The sequence below is a fragment of the Patiria miniata genome, unplaced genomic scaffold (assembly GCF_015706575.1).
Source record: "Patiria miniata isolate m_02_andy unplaced genomic scaffold, ASM1570657v1 HiC_scaffold_11, whole genome shotgun sequence".
NCBI lineage: Eukaryota > Metazoa > Echinodermata > Asteroidea > Valvatida > Asterinidae > Patiria > Patiria miniata.
In genome coordinates, this window is record NW_024037049.1 from 6,610,628 (window position 1) to 6,635,347 (window position 24,720).

Sequence of the window (24,720 nt, forward strand, 5' to 3'; positions counted from 1 at the left end):
TGCCAAGGACAATACACAAACCAAATTTGAAGTTCATATGTAAAGTATTTCTCAAGTTATCGCGCTGACAAAATTTCTTTTGTTTTAGTCACTGTGACCTTGACCCTTGACCTTTTAGCCCCAAATGCGAAAGGCTTCTTAGAATTGCCAAGGACAATCCACAAACCAAATTTGAAGTTCATTTGTAAAGTATTTCTCAAGTTATCGCGCTGACAAAATTTCTTTTGTTTCAGCCACTGTGACCTTGACCCTTGACCTTTCGGCCCCAAATGCAAAAGGCTTCTTAGGATTACCAAGGACAATCCACAAAACAAATTTGAAGTTCATATGTTAAGTATTTCTCAAGTTATCGCGCTGACAAGATTTTTCCGGACACACACACCCACCCACCCACCCCGACTTGTTTCACATACCTAGTGTGGACTTTCCTTTCTTTTCGTGTAGTTAAGGAACACCAGTGGAAAAACTCATTTTTCTCAAACTGTGAAAACTCTTACAACCCAATTTTTTTTCAATGATTCCCTTTAGTGTTTCTCTTCATTCTGCTACAGATAAACCTAACCCAAAAATGCCTCTAAACCTGTTTTCCAGAAATGGGGAAACACTGTGTGGACGTGGGCAAGTCCACACTTCGTCGCTGCTACCTACATTATGTGGACGTCTTTTGTTCGGAAGTCCACACTGCGTATGTAAGACAAGCTCACCCACCCACACACCCACCCACCCACACACACACCCACACACCCACCCACCCACGGAAGGACAAGGTGGAAACAGTATGCCCCTTCGGCTTCGCCGCGGGGCATAAAAAGACAGAAAGAAAGAAAGAAAGAAAGAAATTGGACGATCACAGTATATCAGCGTGCTTCGCACGGCTGATATAATAAAGTGTCATTTCCATATATCATAATATTTATAGCAAAAATGAAATTGATGTTTCTGACTGACTACCTCAGCTATTTCTTTTGGAAGCATGATGGTAGGCTGACTAGCAGGCTCTTGTTGATCAACCCCTGGGGTACATCTCTCATAGAAAAGCATATAGGCACTGTGGGTCTGAAATCAAACATAACCACTAGTGATTCTAATGGAAATGGAAACAGAGACACAGCATTTTGTATTGAAGGAACGTCTGCCCATACATTTGCTACATTTTGTAAAAAGGTAAAATTTAACCTTGTTCCCAACATCCTCCAATGGTCTCATCTTTCATCCACCCTCATGGTTCATTTAACACATGGCAAAAAAACCAAGGCAACTGATCTGCAGCAGTCCTATAGGAGGAAAATTTCAACTTTTTTACACTTCCCAAACTTCATACTTTGTCAGGTTTACAGCTCTCTTATGCAAGTCCTACACATGCACCCAACATGCACGTGCAAGACAGTGTATACAAGGTTATTCATATGCAACACAGTGTATAACAAACAGTCCCTTTTATAGGTGGACACATGGCCATTCTAGACCAATGAAAATAGGTAATAACAGTATCCAAGACATGAACAAGTAGTAATGTCTTACAGTTTCCATCATGATATTCAAATTTGACAAGAAAACTTTGATTACCTTTTCAAATGAAAAATCCATGTACTTGTCTGTTACAGAATCATACGTCTTGGTCTGAAAAACAAACATTACATAAACCACAACGGGATTAATTGAGTAAAACTTCATTCAATATGAGATTAAGAAGAAATCAACTGGAGAGGGACCTGAGCCTGTGATGACCGCCTGAACTCTATACTGGTGGTCTACCATCTGAGCTCTCAGCCATATGTTGGCCTCTCCACGTTCGTCAATGTCTGTGTTCACTAGTTTAGAAGCCATAACCAGTATGTGCCACGTAGCCAGGGGTCATGCAAAATGGGGATGCTAGCAACTTTAGCAATGCTGCTAGCAAACCTGGGAAATGGAACTTCTTACAATCTCCAGAATAGAGTACTTGCCCTTCACTCAATAAACTGTGAAGTCGTAAGATAAGGTATGCTGAAAGGTCGCAGGTTCAAGGTCAGTTAACTGGGAATAAATGATCTAATATACCAAATCTCAGCTTTTCTGTTTGACTTAACCCTTACCGTCATTTCACCTCCAAAGCACTCCCCAGCCAGCTGTGTGGAGTCAAATGGTTTGACTTCGGCATCATTGAACATGTACCACCTATCATCAGAACTCAGCATTCGGTCTTTGATAAAGCTGTAGTAATGACCACCATCCGCCGTACCCGTGTGAACTGTCACACCAATTAGATCATATGTGTAAGAGGCATCTTCTGTTGGGTTGTCTGTTGGTAAAAATTCAAGGCAGCGTCAGTGTGTCACTCAAACACAATCATGATGGAAATGTGAATGAACTCAGTACTTTTAATTGATACCAATTTGTAATCACGCATGAAAGGAACACGACAGTTCAATTTTTAAAAACTCATAATACTGGATGATTTTTTTTGTTTGATGATTTGCTATATTTCAAATACTTTAAATAAATTAAAGACATCTTGTATCCAGTGTTCAATCTAGGATTTAAGGTGTCTATCCTTCCTCCACGTTGATAATTGAAAAACTAGGTGGGAGGGGGATGTTTGTTAAATCAGGCTGGGAGCAAGTCTATGCCGTAGTGGCCAATCTGCAGCGGGATCATTGCTGCTAGGCGGGGCTTCTGCCCATGCTTTCGCCGTCACGCTCACGATATAAAAGAGCAGTGTGTGGGGCAATATTTCAGTCTGAGTCAGTCCGTCGATCAGCTCGTTTAATAGTCCGTTGGAAGTCAGTTCAGAATCAGTTCATTTTCAGATTCATTTTGCAGTCAGTTCGTATGTGTGTCTTCAGTGTGTCTTCAGTGTGTCTTCAGTGTGTCTTCAGTTGTGTCCCATTTGGTGGTTCACTGTTAGTGTCCGGAGTCACTGTTCAGTTGACAGTTCTCCGTGATTAGCCAGCCCGGCTGCAGCAATTGGCCGCCGTAGTTTCTCCACTGACCCAGCCATAGCTCCGAACTTGAATTCGACTCAAGGAAATTGTCACCACAATATCTACCAAACTAAAGTATAAATGTGGACAGTGTAGACCACATTCAGGTATAGATACTAGGAAGCAAAAGGCTGGTTGCTCGCATTATGGTTACCTGCATTACATTTTGTCTGCCCATCTTGGTACAAATTAAAACATATGAGAAACTAACAATCAAACAAAAAACTCTTTTGGCATAAAAAACGAACCTTTAAAGATACATGTATCACATGAGCTTTATCTGTCTGAGATTGACTGTGATACCAATCGCACCATGAAGTGCAAGGGAATTCCCCAGAATGAGTAATGAACGTGCTTTGGAACCCCAAACTCCATGTCTTTGTGGCATTGATGGACCACAGATACTAGGGTATCAGCCATGTACATACCAGTGCATACAGTACGCTGGTACCCTTGCTGCCATGCATGCACATCAGGTTAAAGGATGCATATTGCTGACCATGTGTGCAAACATGCTTGGTCAATCCCAAAGTGATTTTTTTCTGGATAATAAGTGCCTGAAAGTTTACCCCTGGTGGCAACTTCCTGAACCCTTGAATACAAAAATTAACATGTAAAAATTATAAAATTTGCAGTTACTTTTGATACACATTGTTCATTGATTTCTAAAGAAAATCACCCTTGAAAAAAGGCCTTGTAAAATGTTACTAGCATCTCAATTTATGGAAACTGAAGAATTGCTTGACATGAAAGAGAAATATCGTGCCAAAAATTGACCTCTCACTAAAATGCATGTGGACTAGTGGAACTTGGTGTACTCATGCAAAAATTTATGAAATAATTTTGTGGCGGTCATTGGGTGAAAACTGAAACTTAAATAGGAGACTAAAATATTTTTTTTTTATATACAACTTTTGTGAACAAACTTGAAGGTAAATAGATTTGTCACTGATTGGATTCTTGCTTATGAAATTACATAGGTAATACTGGTACTGTGTCAGTAAATCAGCTGTATCCATTGAAATATAAGTTGGGGCAAATGTCTTTTGCATGAAGTACAAAGGACTAGACCATAAAACAAAACCCCCAAACTACAAACCTTATATTCAAGGTACAAAGAAACTGCTGACATGTATTTTAGGTTTACCTGGCCTGTTTCTGTCTGTGCCCATAAGGGCAGCCTCTGTGTAGCCAGCCATGTCCAACTTGAGTGGAAAGGAGAAGTGTGTATTGACCTTTTCTTTCATCATCGTCACCATGTTGAAGGTGTAGCGCATGGTATTGAATGAAAGAATTTTGGGTAAAGTCTTGAAGCAGGCCCTGTCCAAATCACAAAATATGTGCAGATGTCATTGTAAATATTGTAAATTAAATATTAATTTAACTGACACACAAGAAATGTTTGAAAAAAAATAGGGAAATCTACCATGCAAGATACATTTAGCAATAAAGTGGATAGGCAACAGCAATGCATTAAATTAATAAGGTCTTTTGAGTCTGTCCAAAACTACAGCTTCGAAGTTACTTGTAGGAGGTAGGATCCTGTGTGCATAATGTAGTGTATATAAAACTAACCTTTTCTCCGCTCTGACTTTTTTGCCACATTGCGAGCATGTGTACATGTTATCTCCTTCCAGAGTGTCTTTGACAGTTACTTCATCCAATGATTCCTGCAGATCAGCAGAATGAGCAGAATAACAATGACCTAGCGCCTTGAGCACCAATACTGGTCGATACATGTGCACTTTATAAATACATATTATCATCATTATTTATATTAAATACTGGTATGTAATGTTGGAAAAACAATTTGGCATTGTCATCCAGTTAATATGGACAAGGATTACACACAGCTCAACACACACCATGCTGATGTGGAATAACACACACAGCCATACATACAAACATTCATGTCCAGCTGTACAATGCAAGCCTAGTCGTTTATTTATTTTATCTTTTTTTTGTTGAGGGGTTTGGTGGTTACTTTATTGAAATAATTTTAAAAGGCTAATCACATAAGCCAGTCAAGTGTATTCTTTTTTATTCCACCCTATTCTGCTCATAGAAATGACGAACCAACCAGGGCCGTGCCACTACAAAAACATACTTTGATAGTGTTTTGTTTATCTCAGCATTTGAAATTGACAAGAACCTTTATTTCAAATAATTAGGACCCACTGCTTAGAAAAGACTTACATGCTATTCTCCAGACAACTACTTACATAGAGGTTCTTCATATCAGCAACCTGGCAACGGACTGTGCAGAATTCTTCAGTTGTGCTGCTAACATGCGGGCAGTCCTGAAACATCATCAAGGAATAAGGTTTGATGTCAATATCTACTATATGTTTCGACACTGGATGCACATCTTTTGGGACAAGTTCAGACTACTTGTCCAAGTCCAGGGCAACGGCAACAAAAAAAGTGTACTGAAGTCAATTTCACTTCCAAACTATAAAATGGGCAGACACACATCTAGAACTGATTGGAGCCCTGAGGCCAGCTTAGAATCACCCTGGACTCAATCATACATTTTTAGTGTTATAATGGTTTTGGTCTTGGTCTTGAAGCCTGCAAGTACACAGTTATCAAGTCCAGATGTGATGTAATAACCAGTAACAGCCAACCTACAGGCACATCTAACAATTGAACTGTCCCAGGCATTTATGAAATTCACGTAGGCACCAATTCATTGACAAGCATCAGTAGTATCTAGTCTCCTAGTGAACTACTTTTCTTTACTTTTTTTAAAACTTTAAAAACACAAATGCCCCGCAACCGTGACTGTTCCCATGACATAACAACACTCTTTTAACATCAACTTACATGTACCTTGGTCACATGGAACGTTCATTGACAGCATTAGTGTTTCTGTAGGTTTTATATGAATTAATTCCTATGATCTCAGAATAAATGCAAGATTTCTATTGTTTTAGCCACTGTGACCTTGACCCTTGACCTTTCGGCCCCAAATGCAATAGGCTTCTTAGGATTGCAAAGGACAATCCACAAACCAAATTTGAAGTTCATATGTAATGTATTTCTCAAGTTATCGCGCGGACAAAATTTCTATTGTTTTAGCCACTGTGACCTTGACCCTTGACCTTTCGGCCCCAAATACAATAGGCTTCTTAGGATTGCCAAGGACAATCCACAAACCAAATTTGAAGTTCACATGTGTAAATTATTTCTCAAGTTATCGCGCTGACAAAATTTCTATTGTTTTAGCCACTGTGACCATGACCCTTGACCTTTCGGCCCCAAATGCAATAGGCTTCTTAGGATTACCAAGAACAATACACAAATTTGAAGTTCATATTTCTCAAGTTATCGCGCTGACAAGATTTATCCGGACACACACACCCACCCACGGAAGGACAAGGTGGAAACAGTATGCCCCTTCGGCTTTGCCGCGGGGCATAAAAAGTTAAAACAAGTGAAATCAAAGAATGGACTTAACTCACCAGTGAAACAACATTATTTGTGAGCTCTCCCTTGAACAGGTCGCATACCAAGTCATTCTACAAAACAAATCATAGAGGAGCAAAACTGTGTGTTGCTCTTCAGCAAGAATTTCCTAAGCACAATGCTGTTCATGGGCTTGTGAGAAAAATTCACAAGCTCACTCAGGTGGGCCTCAAACCCAGGGGCGGATCCGGGGGGTGGGGGAGGGGGGCACATGCCCCCTCCTTTTTTCTTCAGAAAAAAAAAAAGTTACACACGCTATTCTTAATTTCACCTAGACATGCTAAAAATCATGACGGAAAAAGCCTGTATTTCTGATGCACGTGTCATCAAAATGCACATTCACGACATCAAAGCCATGCCGCTGTACGATGTTCAGTACGGCATGCGGCAGTGCAGTGCAGTGCCATCGTCATTCACTGGTTCCCATCGCGTTCCCAACAGAATCAAAGCTATGATGTAGGACCAGAACCAGTGACTACGGGCTACATATATACGTTGCGTGCGTTGAATTTGGATCATAGAAAATACATCGCGTTCCCAACAGAATCAAAGCTATGATGTAGGACCAGAACCAGTGACTACGGGCTACATATATACGTTGCGTGCGTTGAATTTGGATCATAGAAAATACATCGCGTTCCCAACAGAATCAAAGCTATGATGTAGGACCAGAACCAGTGACTACGGGCTACACATATACGTTGCGTGCGTTGAATTTGGATCATAGAAAATACCAAACGAACATGGATGGAGAAAGAGAACTTCTTCAAATTAATTCCCAGAACGTGATCTCTCTTTTCTGTGTACGTATTTTCCATTAAAACAAATATTTATAACAAGATTGTTCTGCTCGTACGTGATACACCGTATCGTGTTTCTGCAAACTTTTCGGCCACAGCACAATGGGTTCATTTCCGGGTCCCACACAATACACAGTGCTGTTATATGCACACCGATAGTGTGCCGTGTGCGCGACGCAATATACGGCCAGTGCTGTGGCTGGCGGCTGACAGTAACTAACATTGTCATTGTTTGAGCATAGTGGCGTGGACGACTTAAATTCTCCATCATTTTAAAGAATAACCCACCTTAAATATATTTTCATATATTATTAGGTAAGGCAAATTTTTATCAAAAAGTTTTGATGGACAGTCTCGATAACTTTCGTGGCGCGATAGGAATGTGATAGGAATCAGATTTTTTTGTTCTTTCTCAACTTGAAACTCACTTTTAATCCATATACTTTTCAGTTTAGGAAGTTGTAATGTTTGTGAAATGATTATTCAGTGTTTGTTTTTAAAAATATTATAAATCTCCTCTGAATTTTGAGGAAAAATCTGCTGCAGAGACCCCCAGATTTGCTCTAAAATGCACCAGAGAGCTTCTAAAGTTCAAAATTCTTTGGGGCCCTTAGGCGGGCCCCGAACCCCATGCAGTGGCTTCGCAAGTTGGTGTGTCACAACAAAACTTCCCGCACAGGTTTGAAAAATTTCACGCCCCCCCCTTTGGAAAATCTTGGATCCGCCCCTGAAAACCATGATCTCATGTTTACTAGTGCAGATGTCTTTACCACTTGACCACCAAGCTTGCCAGAGTCAGCTGGCTGGTTCAAATATGATTGCCTACCAATTGCTATGGACTCCAATCACAAACAGCCAATAGGGCCTTTTGACCACTTTCAACAGCCCCGTGGACAGAATGCAATGCGTGTGCGTATTAGTTTGTGTGCGTATGGCACATAATATGCACAACTAAATTTATCCTGAATGTGCATAACCCATAGTGTCTATGCGTGAGTGTCAGGCATCGTCGGCAACGAGTTTAAATGTCACACCCAGTGGTCTTCCCCAGCTTTTCTTTTGTAACCATTGAGGGGGTACAGAGTCCATATCAGATTCCAAATGTCCAGTGGACCCCCTCAAGCTTGCTGATTGAGTGGTAAGACGTCTGCAAGGGGTCTGGGTTTGGAGTCCTGTCATGAGCCCTTGGAAAGCACTGGGTAAACAGAAATACTGGAATTGTGTTGGTGAAGGGTAGAACCCAATATTGAATTGTACATCTCCCCAATGCAAAATTGCAACATACAGAGACAAATAGGGAATTCATTATTGGTGCTTCTCAAATGTACAGTTTCCAATAGTATATGTTTAAGCTTAATATCAAAAGGACAGAAACTGTGTAAATACTTCAAATGACACTACCAAAAAACCCTTGAAAGATGTCCGTTTTGAAAATGGTTGTCTTAGATTTTGTGGATGTAGTAGTGTAAAAAAAAAATCATGTAAATTGATTTAAAAACAAATCTATTTATTTTAATTAATCAAAAGTTTCTATTTCTGGCAACCTAGACACACATTTAAGTAATCTTTAGTTGCAATAGACATAGTAGAATCGCGTCAATGCAGCTTGTAAAACACTGTCCAGTTACATGTTATACAAACGCGCAAACTCTGAGACAAACAAAACTCAGCGTACACAATTTCATAGGGTTGTCTAAGGGGCGTGGCTAACTTGCAAATGGCGATAGGTCAATTGCTTCGCAAGGTACATCTTAAACTATCAGTATTAATTTGCAGAAGCACCATGTAACCACAGTCTTTAGTACATTTCAACAGGTGATCAACAGGTGCTGTCAAGAGAACAATAACAAAAGCACAAATGTATTAAATATAGCACCTTAGCATATATGAACAGGATTTATTCTTCCCAACCTACCAACTGGGGAGTCATTTCCTCCATCTTGCTGATGAGATCAGTGAAGAACTCAGTCATATCTTTCTGTTCACCAGTGTTGAGAGGCTGCTTGTCCATTGTGTAAACCTTACAGAAGCTGCGAGGATTGTAAGCTTTTCTCTCACTATCTTGTAGAAAAGCAAACATCCGCTGCAGTTCCGTCAGGATGCTGGCATGGTGGGTATCTTCAGTAAGCTGATATGAATATTCAGTCCAGAAAACAACACACATTGTCGGAGGAATTATGACTAATTTAAGTGTGGGCAGCGATAATGATTTTTGTAACAAAATAGAGTAAAACTCTGGTGAGAAGGCTTAATGAAATTTGAAGCATAAAAAACAGCTTCCATGCCTTTGACCTTTTCATAAAACAAGTAATCCACTAGAAAGCATCAAATAGATTAATGTCCACCATGAAAACTATGACATCACCCCACAACATTCTGTTTAGAACTGATTGAATCATCCCACAACATGGGTTCCATCATCAGGGTGGATGAATGGATGGACCGGGGTTATGGTTTCTAGAAAGCCTCAGCCAATGTAAACATTACTCTTTGGTACAAGCTCAATCGGATATAAGCTGTGGGACAACGAATGCGTTTTCATGCATGAGTCACGTGATTGTGCCATGTAATTTCTGGAAGGAGTGTTGTTTTGAGTAAAAAAATTCAGCTTTTTAACCCCAGTGACCCCATGATGACTTTAGACCCCAGTTTGGTCATGTGACAGGGCTGGGCTACTGATACTTTTGATAAAGTTTAGTTGAAATCAGTCAAAATATGTTTATATGTGAATCTTATTGAAAAAATCTAGGACCTGCCTTGATATGAATTAATACACAACTGGTAAACGCACAATGCAATACCCACATCAAACACGGACACATGAATTTTCCGCCTAATGCACAACAAAAAAGAGTGCAATCAACTGTAAGCATAGTGGTGGATTTTGGAGAATTCAGGAGGTTACAAAGAACAAAATCTGGATGCACTTGTGTTGTCCTGCATTTAATTGTCAAAAACTGTGACGTCTGTTTTATCTTTGTTGAGTCTTATCCTGTAGTTCTGGATTTTGTTTTGTTTTCAAGCATAGAGACAGATCTAAAGTTTACTTTTTTTGCAATCTCTCATGGGTGCCCCTTATTTTTGTCTGATTTAATGTTCTGTGTGAGTGTTGTAAAGGTGAATCTTTGCACAGATATATGTTGCATTTCTGTATAATGTATTTAATTTGAAATGTTTTCCCCCTAAAGAAATGAAGAAATGAAGTGTTTCCTGTGGGTTTCACCATGGTTATTTGAATTTAAATGGTTTATGGCCGAGATGACACAGATTGAAAGAATTATATCTCAAATTAATACACCTCATACATTGTACATATTCATGATCACGAGCCAAACTCTCACTGATTTTTGCTTATTTTTGCTGTTTGCTAAGCACGCACGCGAGGATTCATGCACAGGGTAAATAGGCATGCGTAGCAGACTGTTGCACGGGTTACCCGTGCAACAGTCTACCACGCATGCGCTTTACAAAGCAATTGTGGAACTGTCGCATGGGTGTAGTAGTACGCACGCACAAACATCGCCCAAGCGAGCTATGCACGGTACGCGTAAATGTTAATTTTCCCAAGCTCAATGATGCCAAACTGGACTATTAATGGACAATAAAGATGCCTCCTGTACAAAAGAAAGTTGTCCACAAACTACTGTATTAACAATCTCCAAAAAATCGGCAACTGAATATGAATGAGGTATAGTAAAACAAATATAACATGGTTTTATGTCGGGTGGACAGTCGATATTAGCTCCCCTCGGTATTGGAAGTTGACGAACTAGTTTCGCCTCGGGAACTAGTTTGTCAACTTCCAATACCTCGGGGAGCGAATATCGACTGTCCACCCTCAAACCATGTTATATTTGTATAATATTCACTTCCTTTTGAATATTTCAAGTTTTTTTTAATATACATCAGTATGGTTACAAACTGTTTTTAATGAGAATACACACCCTTGCACTGAGAATTGGAGCACGTGCTTCTGGCATCATGAACAACTGCTGCATGCATGAAGCCATGTAACAGGTAGCACCAAGGTTGGTCAGTCCCACATAACCACATGATGACCGACCATCATCTTGTGGCCAGTACAACCATGGATATGCTCCATGGGTGCCTGAGAAATAAAGACAACAAATGTCACACTGATAACTATATGATCAATAACCTATGAAATTTCTGACAATAACGATTTAGATTTAACATGATCGATTGAGGTTGCAAAAGTCATTTATGGACTTAAGCCTAAAGGGGCAGGGGGAAGGAGGGGCTTAACCCCTCTCTCCCCCCCCCCCACCAAAACAAAATCTGATATCTTGTCGTACAATGTTTTTCATGCAGAGTTATTGACTGATGTTATGCTATCACGAAAATCAGATTTAGCACTGTATGTATTATGCGTGAATACTTCTTCAAATTTGATAATTAGGCATTGATTTCCAAGATCAAAGGAGCTGGCTATTTGGGTTTGAGCGAAAGTGGTGTTTAAAAAGATGAAAGGAAAACTGAAATAAAAACAACAATTAAAATAAAAATAAAACAAGATGTCAAAGCCTGCTGTGCAAATTTGAGAAAAAACTCATGTTATCAACAAAATTCCACTACCTCCAGATAAAACAACTCGTAAAGAATTATGGTTGGGCAGTGGTCCTACCCTGGTTATTCCATGTCACATTGAAAGGTTCAGCTATTCCCTCACTTTCAAGAATTTTAAAGTAGTATTTTTATTTAAACGTTTTGTGTGTTTAGCTACATGTAGTTTTAGATTTTATTTGATCTTATTGATTTCCAAATACCTGCCCTTTCTTACTCCCAAAAGCTTACTTGTAGACACCTCCCCCATTCCCCTTTTATAATTTTGTTAGTTCCAATTTCTTGGTGCATTTTAGGTATTCATAAATTGGACTGATAAGGGCTTTTAAATTTTACTTTTGTGATTTCTGAAACTTTGTTTTAAAAAAATCAAGTGTTTTTGATATATATATAGTGATAACTTTTGTGAGATGGTGGTTATTCAGCCCTTGCTGGCTGCCATGTGTCATTTTAAACCATGAATAAAAATGATAATAATAAAAACAAAAACACACGCACACACAAAAATGAAATATTTAAATCAAAGGCATATAGTATCATTTGCATTTATCCCCAAAGTAACCTATTAAATTATTGTCAAAATCCTACTTGGATTAAAGATTGTACTTGTACTAAACACCTCGTGAAATTATTCCGTCTGGCTTGCTGTCATTTAGAAGAAATCAGGAAATGTAGGTGATTTCCAATAATCAGTCAATTGACTGATTTTTCGAATAAAGAGGGCTATTGACGGATTCGTGTTTCGTGATTAAACGGTTGTGCATGGTTTTTCACTGTTTTCTCAAAATGTAAAATCAACCAGGCTAAAAGTTCAACAGGTCGGTTATGAAAATTTCTGTGGATTTTGAGTGGTGTTATTATTGGAAATGAACAAAATCCATGATAAACTAATGATCCTATATGCCTTTAAAGTTACGTTCACAGTGCTATTTTCGAGTTTCATCCCTCAAATATTGATTACGTTCCTAAATTGCTATTTTTTCTAGCAATACAAAAGTTGTTCACTTTTGAATGAAATATCCAGCAAAATTCAGCCCATGTATATTTATTCAATTATTACTTTACAATTTTGAACTATTTGCTGCCAGACAATAATTCTGTTCTTGCGGGGTAGGTTGGTTGCAGCTCCAAAAAATGTATGGATAATGTACGGTCAGGGAGCCAGTCTGATTGCAAAGTGTATTGCTTTTTGCCCATAACAAAAACCCATTGTCAGAGGGTTGCAGATGTCCCAAAAATGGGAAAAAGGAGACTTTTTGTTGGAATAAAACACACAATTTGAAAAGTTATTATCTGAAAAAAGAAACGAATTTGTTTAAGAGCACATGGAACGCAACTTTAACATTAGGGGTCAAATGATAATCAGATAAAAGTATACTTCCTCCATAAAGTATAAACCTAAGTGGACATACCTGGGGAATGTTGTTCAAGCATAAGCCTATGCAAGCAGGAGTAATTGTCCTGACATCCTCTTGCTAGTTCAATAAGGAGATCAAATCCTGCAAGACGACTGCCTTTGGATTTACACTTGGGAAGATTGCGCTCTTCCATGTTTGGCACCGCGAAAAGACACTCAAAAACACTGCTAAGAAAAACCTATATGTGGATGTGAACATAGAGAGACTTTATACTGTAAAAAGACAAGGCAAGCCTAATAAAACTGGTCCCAGAGTGCACACAATACTATCAAATCACTCAGAATTACTAAAGTTTGTAGAATAAATTGGATCCCTCAAAATGAGTCTGACAGATGTGTATTCACAGTTTTTCATATATGCGTTAGGATAAGGCCAAAAAAAATAATACTTCTGCTTCCGGTTACCCGACTGACCCTAATTTTAGGCTGCGACCCTAAAAATTTTATCGGCAATTCCAAAAAAATAAATAAATAAATGATTGAATAAATAAAAATAAAAGCTTGTTGTCTTTTCCGTCTTCACAAAATACCTCTCAACAACCCATTTGCGTCAAAAAATGCTTGTATTTATTTGTTTTCTTACTTACAATCGCTATTTTTTTCAAAAGAAACCAAATTCGCTTCTCGTTCTGTCATCATACCTCGCAATTCGATGTCACGGTGACTATAATCACGTGCGTAAACCTTGCTCAATGCAGTGACGACTGGTTCCCGCCGCGCCGCGCAGGGGCCAATTTAGAAGACATGATGAAAGTGCGGTAACCAGTCTGTCATGGCTATGCGATCGCCAGCGCTAGCTATGCATTAGGCACGTGCACTGACAGTGTCAACTGGTCGGATTCGACATCATAAAAATGCCAAGAAAACACCGATGGAGAAACAACATTTTTGCAAGTTAATTCACAGAATTGATCTATCTTGTCTGTGTATGTATTTTCCGTGTTCAAGAGTTCATTTTGAGATCGCACTACTCGTATTTGGAGTGATACATGCAGCGTGTTTCCCGAAATTTTCGACCGTAAAACGAGGTCTGTCGGCCCTGGGCCACACATGCACAGTGCATCACACACTTCGGAGTTTTGGCCAGCTTCCTGTCTTGACTAGCGTTGTGCATATGATGTGAACGGCCTGAATTTTCCATTATTTTTTAAGAATTATCAAACGCAAATATATTGACAATAATTAAGGTAGGTTTTATTCACTTGTTGTGGCCATTTTGTGTATAGCTTTCGTAGTGCAATGGAAATAGTTCAGGCTAAAACTTCGCATATAATTGAATACCCCATTCAATCTGCATAAACAAAATTGGCAAAAAAAAAAAAATTCTGACCGACCGACCCTATTTTTGAAAGGCATGTAATCGGAAGCAGAACTATTTTTTTTTTCGGCCTCAGCATATTTTGCTTTTCATCACCGCTATACTATAAAAAAGAAAGGGTGTATGTGTTTGTACAAAAAATGTGTGCTCTAAGTAGGCTAATTAATGACTCGGGACACATTGACCCTATATCAGGTTTTGTTTGTCATGCACATATCAATGAAGATCAAGTTTCATGACTATATACCAAGTTGCACATCAGGCCCCCATATTCTGCAAGACGGAGAGGGCTAATACAACTAACTATGCTAACTCAGTGTCTTATCTATTTTTCAGCAAAATCAGCATAGCTGTTAAAAACAAATTCACAATAACAAACTGAACATTATGATATTAACATGTTTACTTAGATGCTCAAAGCAGAAGTTGCTATAATTCTCGAAGTAATTCCTTTTCAAACGTATTTAATGACCCCTGAAGAAAAGATAAACTTTGATAATGGTACATGATAACAGCCAAAATAAACAATGTACCGTTTCAATTTGTTTTGGGTTTCATCTTACCATCGATACCGTTTATGACCCTTTTTCACATTTCCCCCACAAAATGTAAAGCTGTAAGTAATCACTCCTAACCAAAGACAGACGGTTTCAATTGATAAAAAGTTACTACCTGTCCCTCTTTGCTGAATTTGAATGGTGGGTTGTGCTTCATAACAGCTGTGCATAGCTTGAGCATACCAGTGAGAGCCACATCCTCTATGGTGTTGTGTCTTTCCTCTAAAACAAGCCGACTAAGAAGGGAGAAGCAACAATTGGTTCACATTTATGTTGGACAAAGACACAATCATTTCCTCCAAGGAACTCCTATTTAACTCTTTTTGTCACAGAGTTTGTTGGAGACTTTACTATTGTGATTGTGATGGTAACCTTTGTTCACAGAGACTGTGTTAGTTTTATATTGAAAACAAGTCAGGTGTGTTTACAAACACAAATGCCCCGCAACCGTGACTGTTTCCATGACATAACACCACTCTAACATCAACTTACATGTACCTTGGTCAAATGGAACGTTCATTGACAGCATTAGTGTCTTCTGTAGGTTTTATATGAATTAATCCCTAATCCCTATGATCTCAGAATAAATACAAGATTTCTATTGTTTTAGCAACTGTGACCTTGACCCTTGACCTTTCGACCCCCAATGCGATAGGCTCCTTAGGATTGCCAAGGACAATCCACAAACCAAATTTGAAGTTCATTGATATGTAAAGTATATCTCAAGTTATCACGCTGACAAAATTTCTTTTGTTTTTGCCAGTGACCTTGACGCTTGACCTTTTGGCCCCAAATGCAAAAGGCTTCTTAGGATTGCCAAGGACAATCCACAAACCAAATTTGAAGTTCATATGTAAAGTATATCTCAAGTTATCGCGCTGACAAAATTTCTATTGTTTCAGCCACTGTAACCTTGACCCTTGACCTTTTGGCCCCAAATGCAATAGGCTTCTTAGGATTACCAAGAACAAAACACAAACCAAATTTGAAGTTCATATGTAAAGTATTTCTCAAGTTATCGCGCTGACAAAATTTCTTTTGTTTTAGTCACTGTGACCTTGACCTTAGACCTTTCGGCCCCAAATGCAAAAGGCTTCTTAGAATTGCCAAGGACAATCCACAAACCAAATTTGAAGTTCATATGTAAAGTATTTCGCAAGTTATCGTGCTGACAAAATTTCTATTGTTTCAGCCACTGTGACCTTGACCCTTGACCTTTCGGCCCCAATGCAAAAGGCTTCTTAGGATTACCAAGGACAATCCACAAACCAAATTTGAAGTTCATATGTTAAGTATTTCTCAAGTTATCGCGCTGACAAGATTCGTCCGGACACACACACCCACACACCCACCCACCCACACACACACCCACACACCCACCCACCCAAGGACAAGGCGGAAACAGTATGCCCCTTCGGCTTCGCCGCGGGGCATAAAAAGAATTATGAAATACACATGATTACAAAAAGAATTATAACAGAAATGATTTGAATGGCCATCTATCAACATTACTCCTAACCAAATACACTAGACTAGAGAAGATATAAATATTATATATTCAAAATTGTACACAGTGCAGGTAAAGTGGCCCGCTAATTCAGACCATTGAAGCCATTAATATTACAACCCTTGTCTTAGAGCACATTTTCATGAGTCTGTCAATATAACTCATGATAACATTTAGCAAGGTCTGAATCAAAAGCTTTATAAAAGGTTAACTTTAGGAGAATGCAAATAGAGAATGCTTTTATAATTTCAAGCTGCACATGCCTGACTCACATGCCTGGCTGTTCTCAAAACAACATACAACTAAAAACAATGGTTGGCATTAACCAACCCCTCACCTCACCCCCAAACAATCTCTCTGATTTCAACATTTCTAGGTAAAATGAAACAGTGTCTAACAGATGAAAGCCATACCTCTGTATTCCCTCGGCTAGATGTCTGGCAATAGTGTTAACATTGATGACTTTTTTCTCCTGATCTAGGGCTGGAGAGTTATCAACGTCACTTCCAGAAGACCATTCATGCTTTCTGTCAATGTTATCCATGATAGAACATAACAGCCAGAAATAATTCCGGCAGCCAGGACCATAGTCTTCAATGTTCTTGCTATAATCCTAAAGTGAGAGACAACAAGAATAACTTCCTGTCGCTTGGGTCTTTCATCACAATTATGTGAAGTTACACAAAACAATGTATAAAGTGAAATAATTTTCTTTTACACAATGCCTGAATACATCCCCGTCATCTGATTGGTCGGTCTTTGATCATGTGTCATTGAATTATTCGTCCCAACGCATGGCACTGCTGCACCCGAAAAAGAGAACTTCCATTCCACAGTCACACTATTGGTTGTACTTTCACATACTGTAGCTATGATGGCTCTGATACTGTACATGTACATTATACATGTTATATAATAGTATCAGTTTGCAAGTTACCAATCAGATGACAAGATTTACTCAGGCATTGTATAAAACAATAATGAATGTTTCAAATTTGTGCAATGGAAAGAATCGTTTCATTTGGTGACAGATGTAATGTTCCATTTCATGTCACCTCATGAAATTATTGTTACCATTGCACTCAAAAATATGTATTGTTTGTATAATGGTGTTTGAAAGCAAATCTTGTCTGATGTGTCGTTTTGTTGATGGTGGCTGGCTGAAGAACGAGACCTGGGACATTTTTTCTCTGCAGACCATTTTTAACCATAGTTACACCCTCATAAAATAGTGATTATTCTTGTTTTGAAACATAGATTGCACAGATAATATCTCTCTAACAACCCTTAATGACTCTGAACTCTTAATAATGAAAGGTTTGCAGAACACTCTTAATGACTTCCACTGCCAAAAGAAATTGTAATGTTGAGGAATGAGAATTTTGAAACTTCAAAAACTTCGCTGATGCAACTTAGACTGAGAAAATGGATACTGGATTATATTTTCAGGATCTATATTATTAACATTTTTAGGGTTTTCCCGGGATTTTTTTCAAAACCATGGGGGCTTGTTTTTGCTGCTCAATAACTTGTTCAGGCGCATTTAAGGGCCCTTAAAAAATTGTCTTGTAAATCAGAGGAAATGTATTCTTTGTAAGCTCTGGCAGGAGCTTCTACATGTCACTTGGTGGTCGGTCGGTCGGTCTGTCTGTCCCCGAAAATTGACCAACAATATTTGACCAAACATTGACCATATGCCATGCCATCGTCAGTCAATGCACTCTTGACGAAAGTTATTGGAAAACGGGCTTTGTCTCGATCGATGCGCATGCGCGTCTATTTTGCATATGTCTGTCCCCGAAAAATTGACCAAAACGAGCCCCCTAAGTTTCCCATAAAATATAAATACCAAATTTTAATTTAAAGAAAGCAAACAAAAGAAATGCAATACTTAAACAATTATTTTTAACAATGATTACCGGGAATGGGTCATTTGGGAGACATTCCCATAGACTTGTGCACAAAATTTTTCAAACATAAATGTGCCCTAACCCAATATTCCCTTGTCCTTTTCCACGAATTTCGGTATTTTTTACTAATTAGACCACGAGCAACAAATATATAACCTGATTGCGACAGTAAAATTTTGCCTCTAAAGGGGGGCTGTGGAATTAGGAGACATAAAATGTCTCCCTAATGACCAGTGTCTCCCTATTGTTGAAGAAATTACGATAACGTGTCTCCCTAATGGTACATTTGTGAGAATAATAGTAATAATAATAATAATAATAATAATAGTTTTTGTCAGATATGCTAGATGCATATCTGACAAAAACTAAAAACCCACTCCTCCAAATAGTGACACAACATGATAGAAAGAAAAAGCTCTACTCCATCAAAAAAGATGCGACAAAATTCAAGAAAGAACTTGACTGTCCTGAAATCCACCCATCAGACAATGAAGTATCTACGCTGTACGCCAGACGAGTTAAGCAGAAAGCAAAAACCAAGGGTCAAGAACAACTTCTGAAAACCTGGGAAGACAAGGTGATGCACGGAAAGTATCCCAAAAGGACGAGAGATGCAGATGTAGACCAACAGAGGACATTCCAGTGGCTCAGAAATACTGGACTGAAAGCAGAACGGAGGGCCTAATCATTGCCGCCCAAGATCAGAGTCTTGCCACAAGATCATTTTACCATCACATTATCAAGGATGGAGTGGACCTACAATGCAGGATATGTGGTAAATACAAAGAAACAGTTGATCACATTGTTTCTGGTTGTCCGGAACTAGCGAAGACAGAGTACATACATCGACATAATAAAGCAGCAGCATACCTTCACGGGAAGATATGCAGCAATTACAATATTAAGACGACAGGGGAGTGGTACAAACACCAGCCGACAACAGTTACTGAAAATGATGACGTCACCATCCTCTGGGACATGCCAATTCACACCGACAGGGAGGTGAAAGCCAACAGACCTGATATCATCATCAAGGATAAGAAAGAACAGAGGTGTATACTCATAGACGTCTCAATACCGTCTGAACGAAACACCTCCGTAAAAGTAACTGAAAAACTCTCCAAGTATAAAGACCTTGAGATCGAGATTAACAGGATGTGGGGGATGAAAACAGAAAACAATACCGGTGGTCGTTGGAGCTCTAGGACTAGTGAAGAAGGGTCTGGATAAATTCATCGACCGTATCCCAGGCAACATTAACATCAACCTAGGCAACATTAACATCAACCTAGTCCAGAAGATTGCACTCCTCGGAACAGCCCACATCCTACGTAGAATACTGTCCATTAAATAACATCTTAGTTCCCTCTAGCGCCTCAATCCATAGTCTGGATCCGGCTCTATAGGACGTACATTAGATTGCATAAAGAAAAATTCGTATAATAATAATATATATAATAATACTAATGTGGTGCTTATATAGCGCCCTATACCAAAGGTGTCAAAGCGCTTTACAATTATTACCCCTGTTCATCAGGCCATGAGACCCCTTTTACAGCAGCTCAATATCAGCGCATATGGCCCGTACCTTTGCAGGTACCCATTTACATCTGGGTGGAGAGTGTAGAGAAGCAATGCGTGACAATGTGCCTTGCCCAAGGGCACACGCACCATAACCCCAGGCTGGACTCGAACCCACAACCCGCAGCTTTACCTGCAGACCACGAATCCAATGCCCTTAACCAGGAGGCCACAGCACTCCACAAACAATTTAACGAAACAATTTTTGTCTTCTATGATATAGTACATGGGCTTTGATAAGCCCTCGAAGCAAATGGCACTTTTGGCTTCCCCTTGGGTGCCATTTGCACCCCTTGGGCATACAAAATGTCATGGCCGCTGACATCACATCAGACAACTGTAGAATGCTCTTGGGTCTTTATAATTTGTATATATCTCACCTTCTTTGGATGTATACTCTGTGCAAGTGACAGAAAGCTGAGCAAACTAGCAAGGAGGGCCCATGAGAAGTGCTGACACGGCCGACTACTGCCTTCACACAGTCTGTACAATGCATCACATACCTCACGCCTGACATAAACCTTTGGCAACAATTGACAAAAGAGACATATTTGTGTCTTATCATGGAATAAATAATATATTACAAGAAGAAAAATTATATATGAAAAGTAAACCATAATGAACTTAGATGAAAATAAATTTTGCTTGAAAAGGAAAGGTTATAGAATAGTATCTTCTTTGCAGTATGTTTATAAAGCTTGAATATTAAATTGTGGTTTCAAAATTACTTTTTCTTTTCTGTGCAAAAGTCATTAGCTTGTATCTGAGTATTTAAAGGAATCCATTCTAAGTTTACGATTATTTCCAGAAAAAAGGAGAAAAAGTTTATTAATACCAAACATGTGCCAGTATTTGCTGCGTGTGCACATGCCCTTACTGCCAGGGTAGGTCCAGGAAAAAAGTTATATTGACAAATTTTTAGAAATCCATATTCATGTAAACGCATCTGTCCCGCCATATTTTGAGGACATTTCTGTAGGAAATACAGAAACTCCATACTGGCTGGCAGGTCTGCAAATCACGTCTCATTACATGTACATTTTGTACATAATCACACATAATCCAATATGCTTACCTCACTGGTTTGAAGAACAAGTCTTTGAAGCCACTTGTCAAAGAGTTTGTTCTGGCAAAGTGCTACCCTGACTTCTGGGTCACTGTATGCCCAGGAAACTAGCAGCTTCAATGCACAGTGAATGACTGTATAAAAAGAAATAGTACGCAAAATGTATAAACTCAAAACAACAAAAACCATGAAACTTTTTTCTTAAAAATAGTTGAAACACAAATCGGAAAGATTGAATAAATCTTATTTTCTCTTGAAAATAACATGGACTTCTGCAGCTATGGAAACCCTGCAGATGTTAATCCTGCAGATGTTTGACTGCAGTGTAAGGTCAAACTTTCTTTTCTGCTATAGTTTTTACAACCTTTGATATTTAAATCCTGAAACCAATACTTCAATTTTCATTTTTTTTTACAAGGAATGCAAATCTGTATTTTTCTGACTTTGTGACCTTGACCTTACTGCTGCAGCAAAACATGGCACTTCCAAACCAAATCAACTCAAACGTAACCAACTTCAGTTGTTCAGTTTGGCATGTTTGGCAAAAGCTAAATTATAATGGAACGTAAATATCGTTTGCCTGATTTCAGTTCAGATACACAACGTATTGGGTGATTTGGATATCTGATCTCTCGTTTGTTTTATGGCGAGAATGACTGGCATGGATTGGTGACTGACAGTAGGATTTACTATTAGGTGCCATTTTGTTCAATAAATTATAACTGAATTTCCGTACATACTTAATGAAGACATGCAACACAATTCAGACAGGGTCAGCGGTATGAAAAGTTGGGTTTTTCTTGGGTCGGGAATGAGAGCCAAAGATAAAAGAGGGATGCCCTTACAAAGTGAAGTTTGTTTAATATTGTTCCTGCTTACCCCAGTAACCAGCTCGAACCTTGACTGTGTCTGATGGAACAGCTGCTTCATACAACACAGTGATTAGTCTGTCTAACACTCCCTCTCCAGACATCAACTCCAAGAGTTGCTATACAGAGAAATTCAACACACTGTATTTTTCAATTGCATAGTTAATATTGGACATATTTCTCAATACACAACCATAAAGCATAAAACAAATATTCACTGATCAGTCATAAGTTGAAGCCAAAGCTTAGTTACATATGACATGGCAACGATGTAACAATGCTTTTTACTAGACTGCAGAAAGTATAAGTAGTCAGCCAACAAATACTGAATTTCCCCACACTTCAAAATTACCAATTTTGAACAAAAAAAAGATGAAAGCAGAAATTGTTGTCCTGATTCAGAGACCACGTTTGCTACTGGCTGGATTTAAACACTTCTCAGAGTGGTTTATTTACCACCCACACAAAAGGCTTTCACAAATACGAACTGTAAAATGTCCCAGGTATTAGCAAATTGAATTTTTTTGGGGTAACAAACACTGAATTAAAAAAAAAATCACTAACTCATCTACCAATATATTTTTCAGATGACCACACTCTTGAAAACAACTTAAGCTGGATGGCTTAAAGTTATGTTCAAAACATGCAAAAATTAAAAAGTAGGTATGTGTCATAACAATTTGTATAGGTTATTCCAAATGCAAATCTGAATAGGCAATAAATAAGGGCACAGGATATATGACCAACTTACCTTGGATACTTTAGTTGTGATTCCTCCTACTTCAGTGCTGTTGTGTTTTGTTCTGCGAGGGCATTTGCTGGTTACCTCCTCACTGGAGGAATGAGCTTCAAACACATCATCTTGCCCTTGGTCTAAGGCAGCCTGCTCGATGGCAAACTCATTGATCAGCTTTAGGATGCACGCCAAGCAGTCTTGTTGCCACTGTTAAGAGACAAATTGAAATTAGTTAAAGGGACTGTCAACATACTTGTCCACCTTTTTAATGTATTACAGAGAGTAGCCCCTTTTTAGGGCCATGCTTTTCTAAATAATAATCATCATCTCATAGTCAGTTCAACCTTGTTTGCAAAATAACTTACATGTTGCAATGAGCAGTGCACAAGTTTATGGTCAGAAATGAGACATTTTCTGACTAGAGTCGTAGTCAAGTCCAAACAAGCCCATCAGAAGTTCTCAAGTCTAGTGTGCCAAGCCATTCATGTCAACTGACACAATGTCTTTCCTGTTACTTGTACATGAGATTTGAAGGTTTGAATGGTGAAAGGGTAGTAATGAGATAAGTTGTTCTGTGGTTCTGAAAAGAATCGGAGGGTACTCAATGTTTCGGACAGTATGCTCTGCCCGTCGTCAGGGGACTGAGGGATTCCAACGGTGACCTTGTAACCTTGCATGTGATTTGACCTGTGATGGACTTTTGTCAGCCGACACAGCTCTTGTTTTCATCGGTCTTATAAGACCGAACGAAAATATTGGAAAGCTCATAACTAATGTAATGCTAGAAAATTATCAATTCAATTTGAAAATCCATTTTTCAGGGTGCCACACCCAAAAAGCATGTATATATCAGCTTTAAAAACAAACTCAATTAATTTCATCTACATGTAGTCAACCTCATTGATACAAGGTACATAAATAGTGAAGACACTTTAAAGGTGCATGGCTTGGTTGATATGGTCGAGATACGTTGTGTGTGGATATGAATGAAAAACGAGTTAGTTATGGTATATGGAATACCAAAAACTAGTAGCGCAGTTCTCCCTGGGCATGCGTATTTCATAAAAAAGCTTTAAATTAAAAAAAGACAGCACTGATCTTTATGAAACTTATAGAAAGAATGTTTGATTGAAAGTCCTTCATACAAGGTGGAGAACATCTTAATCTAGATGTTTATGGAGAAAAGTTAGGTAATTATGCAAAATCTACATGTAAGTTAGTCAATGCTTATGAAGTGGGGGGTTTGAATGTGTTAACAACATCTTATAATTTATAATTAAGTAGAATCAGTTGATTTAAATTATTAAAATGACCCTCAATCAATTTCTTTTGCCACAATTAAGATTTTTACCAAAAAGAAGGTGATTTAAATCAATGATTAAAAACAAAATCAGTTGATTTAAATCGCGATTTAAATCAGTGATTTATCAGCCAACCCTGCGTCACATTAAAGGTGCGTCACATTAAAGGTGCATTTTTTTAAAGGCCTATATATGTATCTATATAAATATAGATCTTATTTAGTTGTAACTTGGTGTATATACCTAGACCGGGGTGTCTTATTATACATGAAATTTGAAATGATTTCATAGGATGTTCTATTTGGTTGTAATTTGGTAGGTACCTAGACCGGCATGCATTATGGATGAAAATTGAAGTGATGTTATGATAACTACATCACATGTCATGTGAGGCACAGTAAAGATGCAATTTTAAATGCATATATCTACAGAACTATGTCCAATTTGGTTGCAACTTGGTATGTACCCAGACAAGAATGCATTATATATATTTGGGGTAACGTCATCATGACTTCTTTATGGTTGTGCGATTCCAGCATTTTTTTAAATCAATTCAGATTCTGTCTAGGAATTGCGATTCCATTCGGAATTGATTTCACATTTTGCAAATGCATTGCATGGAGGACGGTAATTTAGATGTGAC

The 24,720-nt window shown here is 38.5% G+C and overlaps 1 protein-coding gene across 6 annotated transcripts in view; it reads right to left on the minus strand.

The window, feature by feature from the left end:
* The window catches only part of LOC119743212 (ubiquitin carboxyl-terminal hydrolase 34-like), a 140,423-nt gene that overhangs the window by 59,643 nt on the left and 56,060 nt on the right, over positions 1-24,720 (minus strand). For 5 of the 6 annotated variants that reach the window (XM_038219640.1, XM_038219607.1, XM_038219632.1 and 2 more), the window contains 16 exons: positions 22,792-22,983; positions 22,051-22,159; positions 21,181-21,305; positions 20,486-20,626; positions 17,028-17,227; positions 15,223-15,343; positions 13,228-13,411; positions 11,176-11,339; positions 9,147-9,359; positions 6,428-6,484; positions 5,186-5,263; positions 4,539-4,633; positions 4,111-4,283; positions 2,076-2,281; positions 1,567-1,620; positions 952-1,056 (listed from right to left, as the gene is read on the minus strand). In XM_038219640.1, the coding sequence (XP_038075568.1) occupies positions 952-1,056; positions 1,567-1,620; positions 2,076-2,281; positions 4,111-4,283; positions 4,539-4,633; positions 5,186-5,263; positions 6,428-6,484; positions 9,147-9,359; positions 11,176-11,339; positions 13,228-13,411; positions 15,223-15,343; positions 17,028-17,227; positions 20,486-20,626; positions 21,181-21,305; positions 22,051-22,159; positions 22,792-22,983 (2,217 nt within the window). The remainder of the gene's footprint in view (positions 1-951; positions 1,057-1,566; positions 1,621-2,075; positions 2,282-4,110; positions 4,284-4,538; positions 4,634-5,185; positions 5,264-6,427; positions 6,485-9,146; positions 9,360-11,175; positions 11,340-13,227; positions 13,412-15,222; positions 15,344-17,027; positions 17,228-20,485; positions 20,627-21,180; positions 21,306-22,050; positions 22,160-22,791; positions 22,984-24,720) is intronic. The other variant, XM_038219623.1, reaches the window with a different exon arrangement.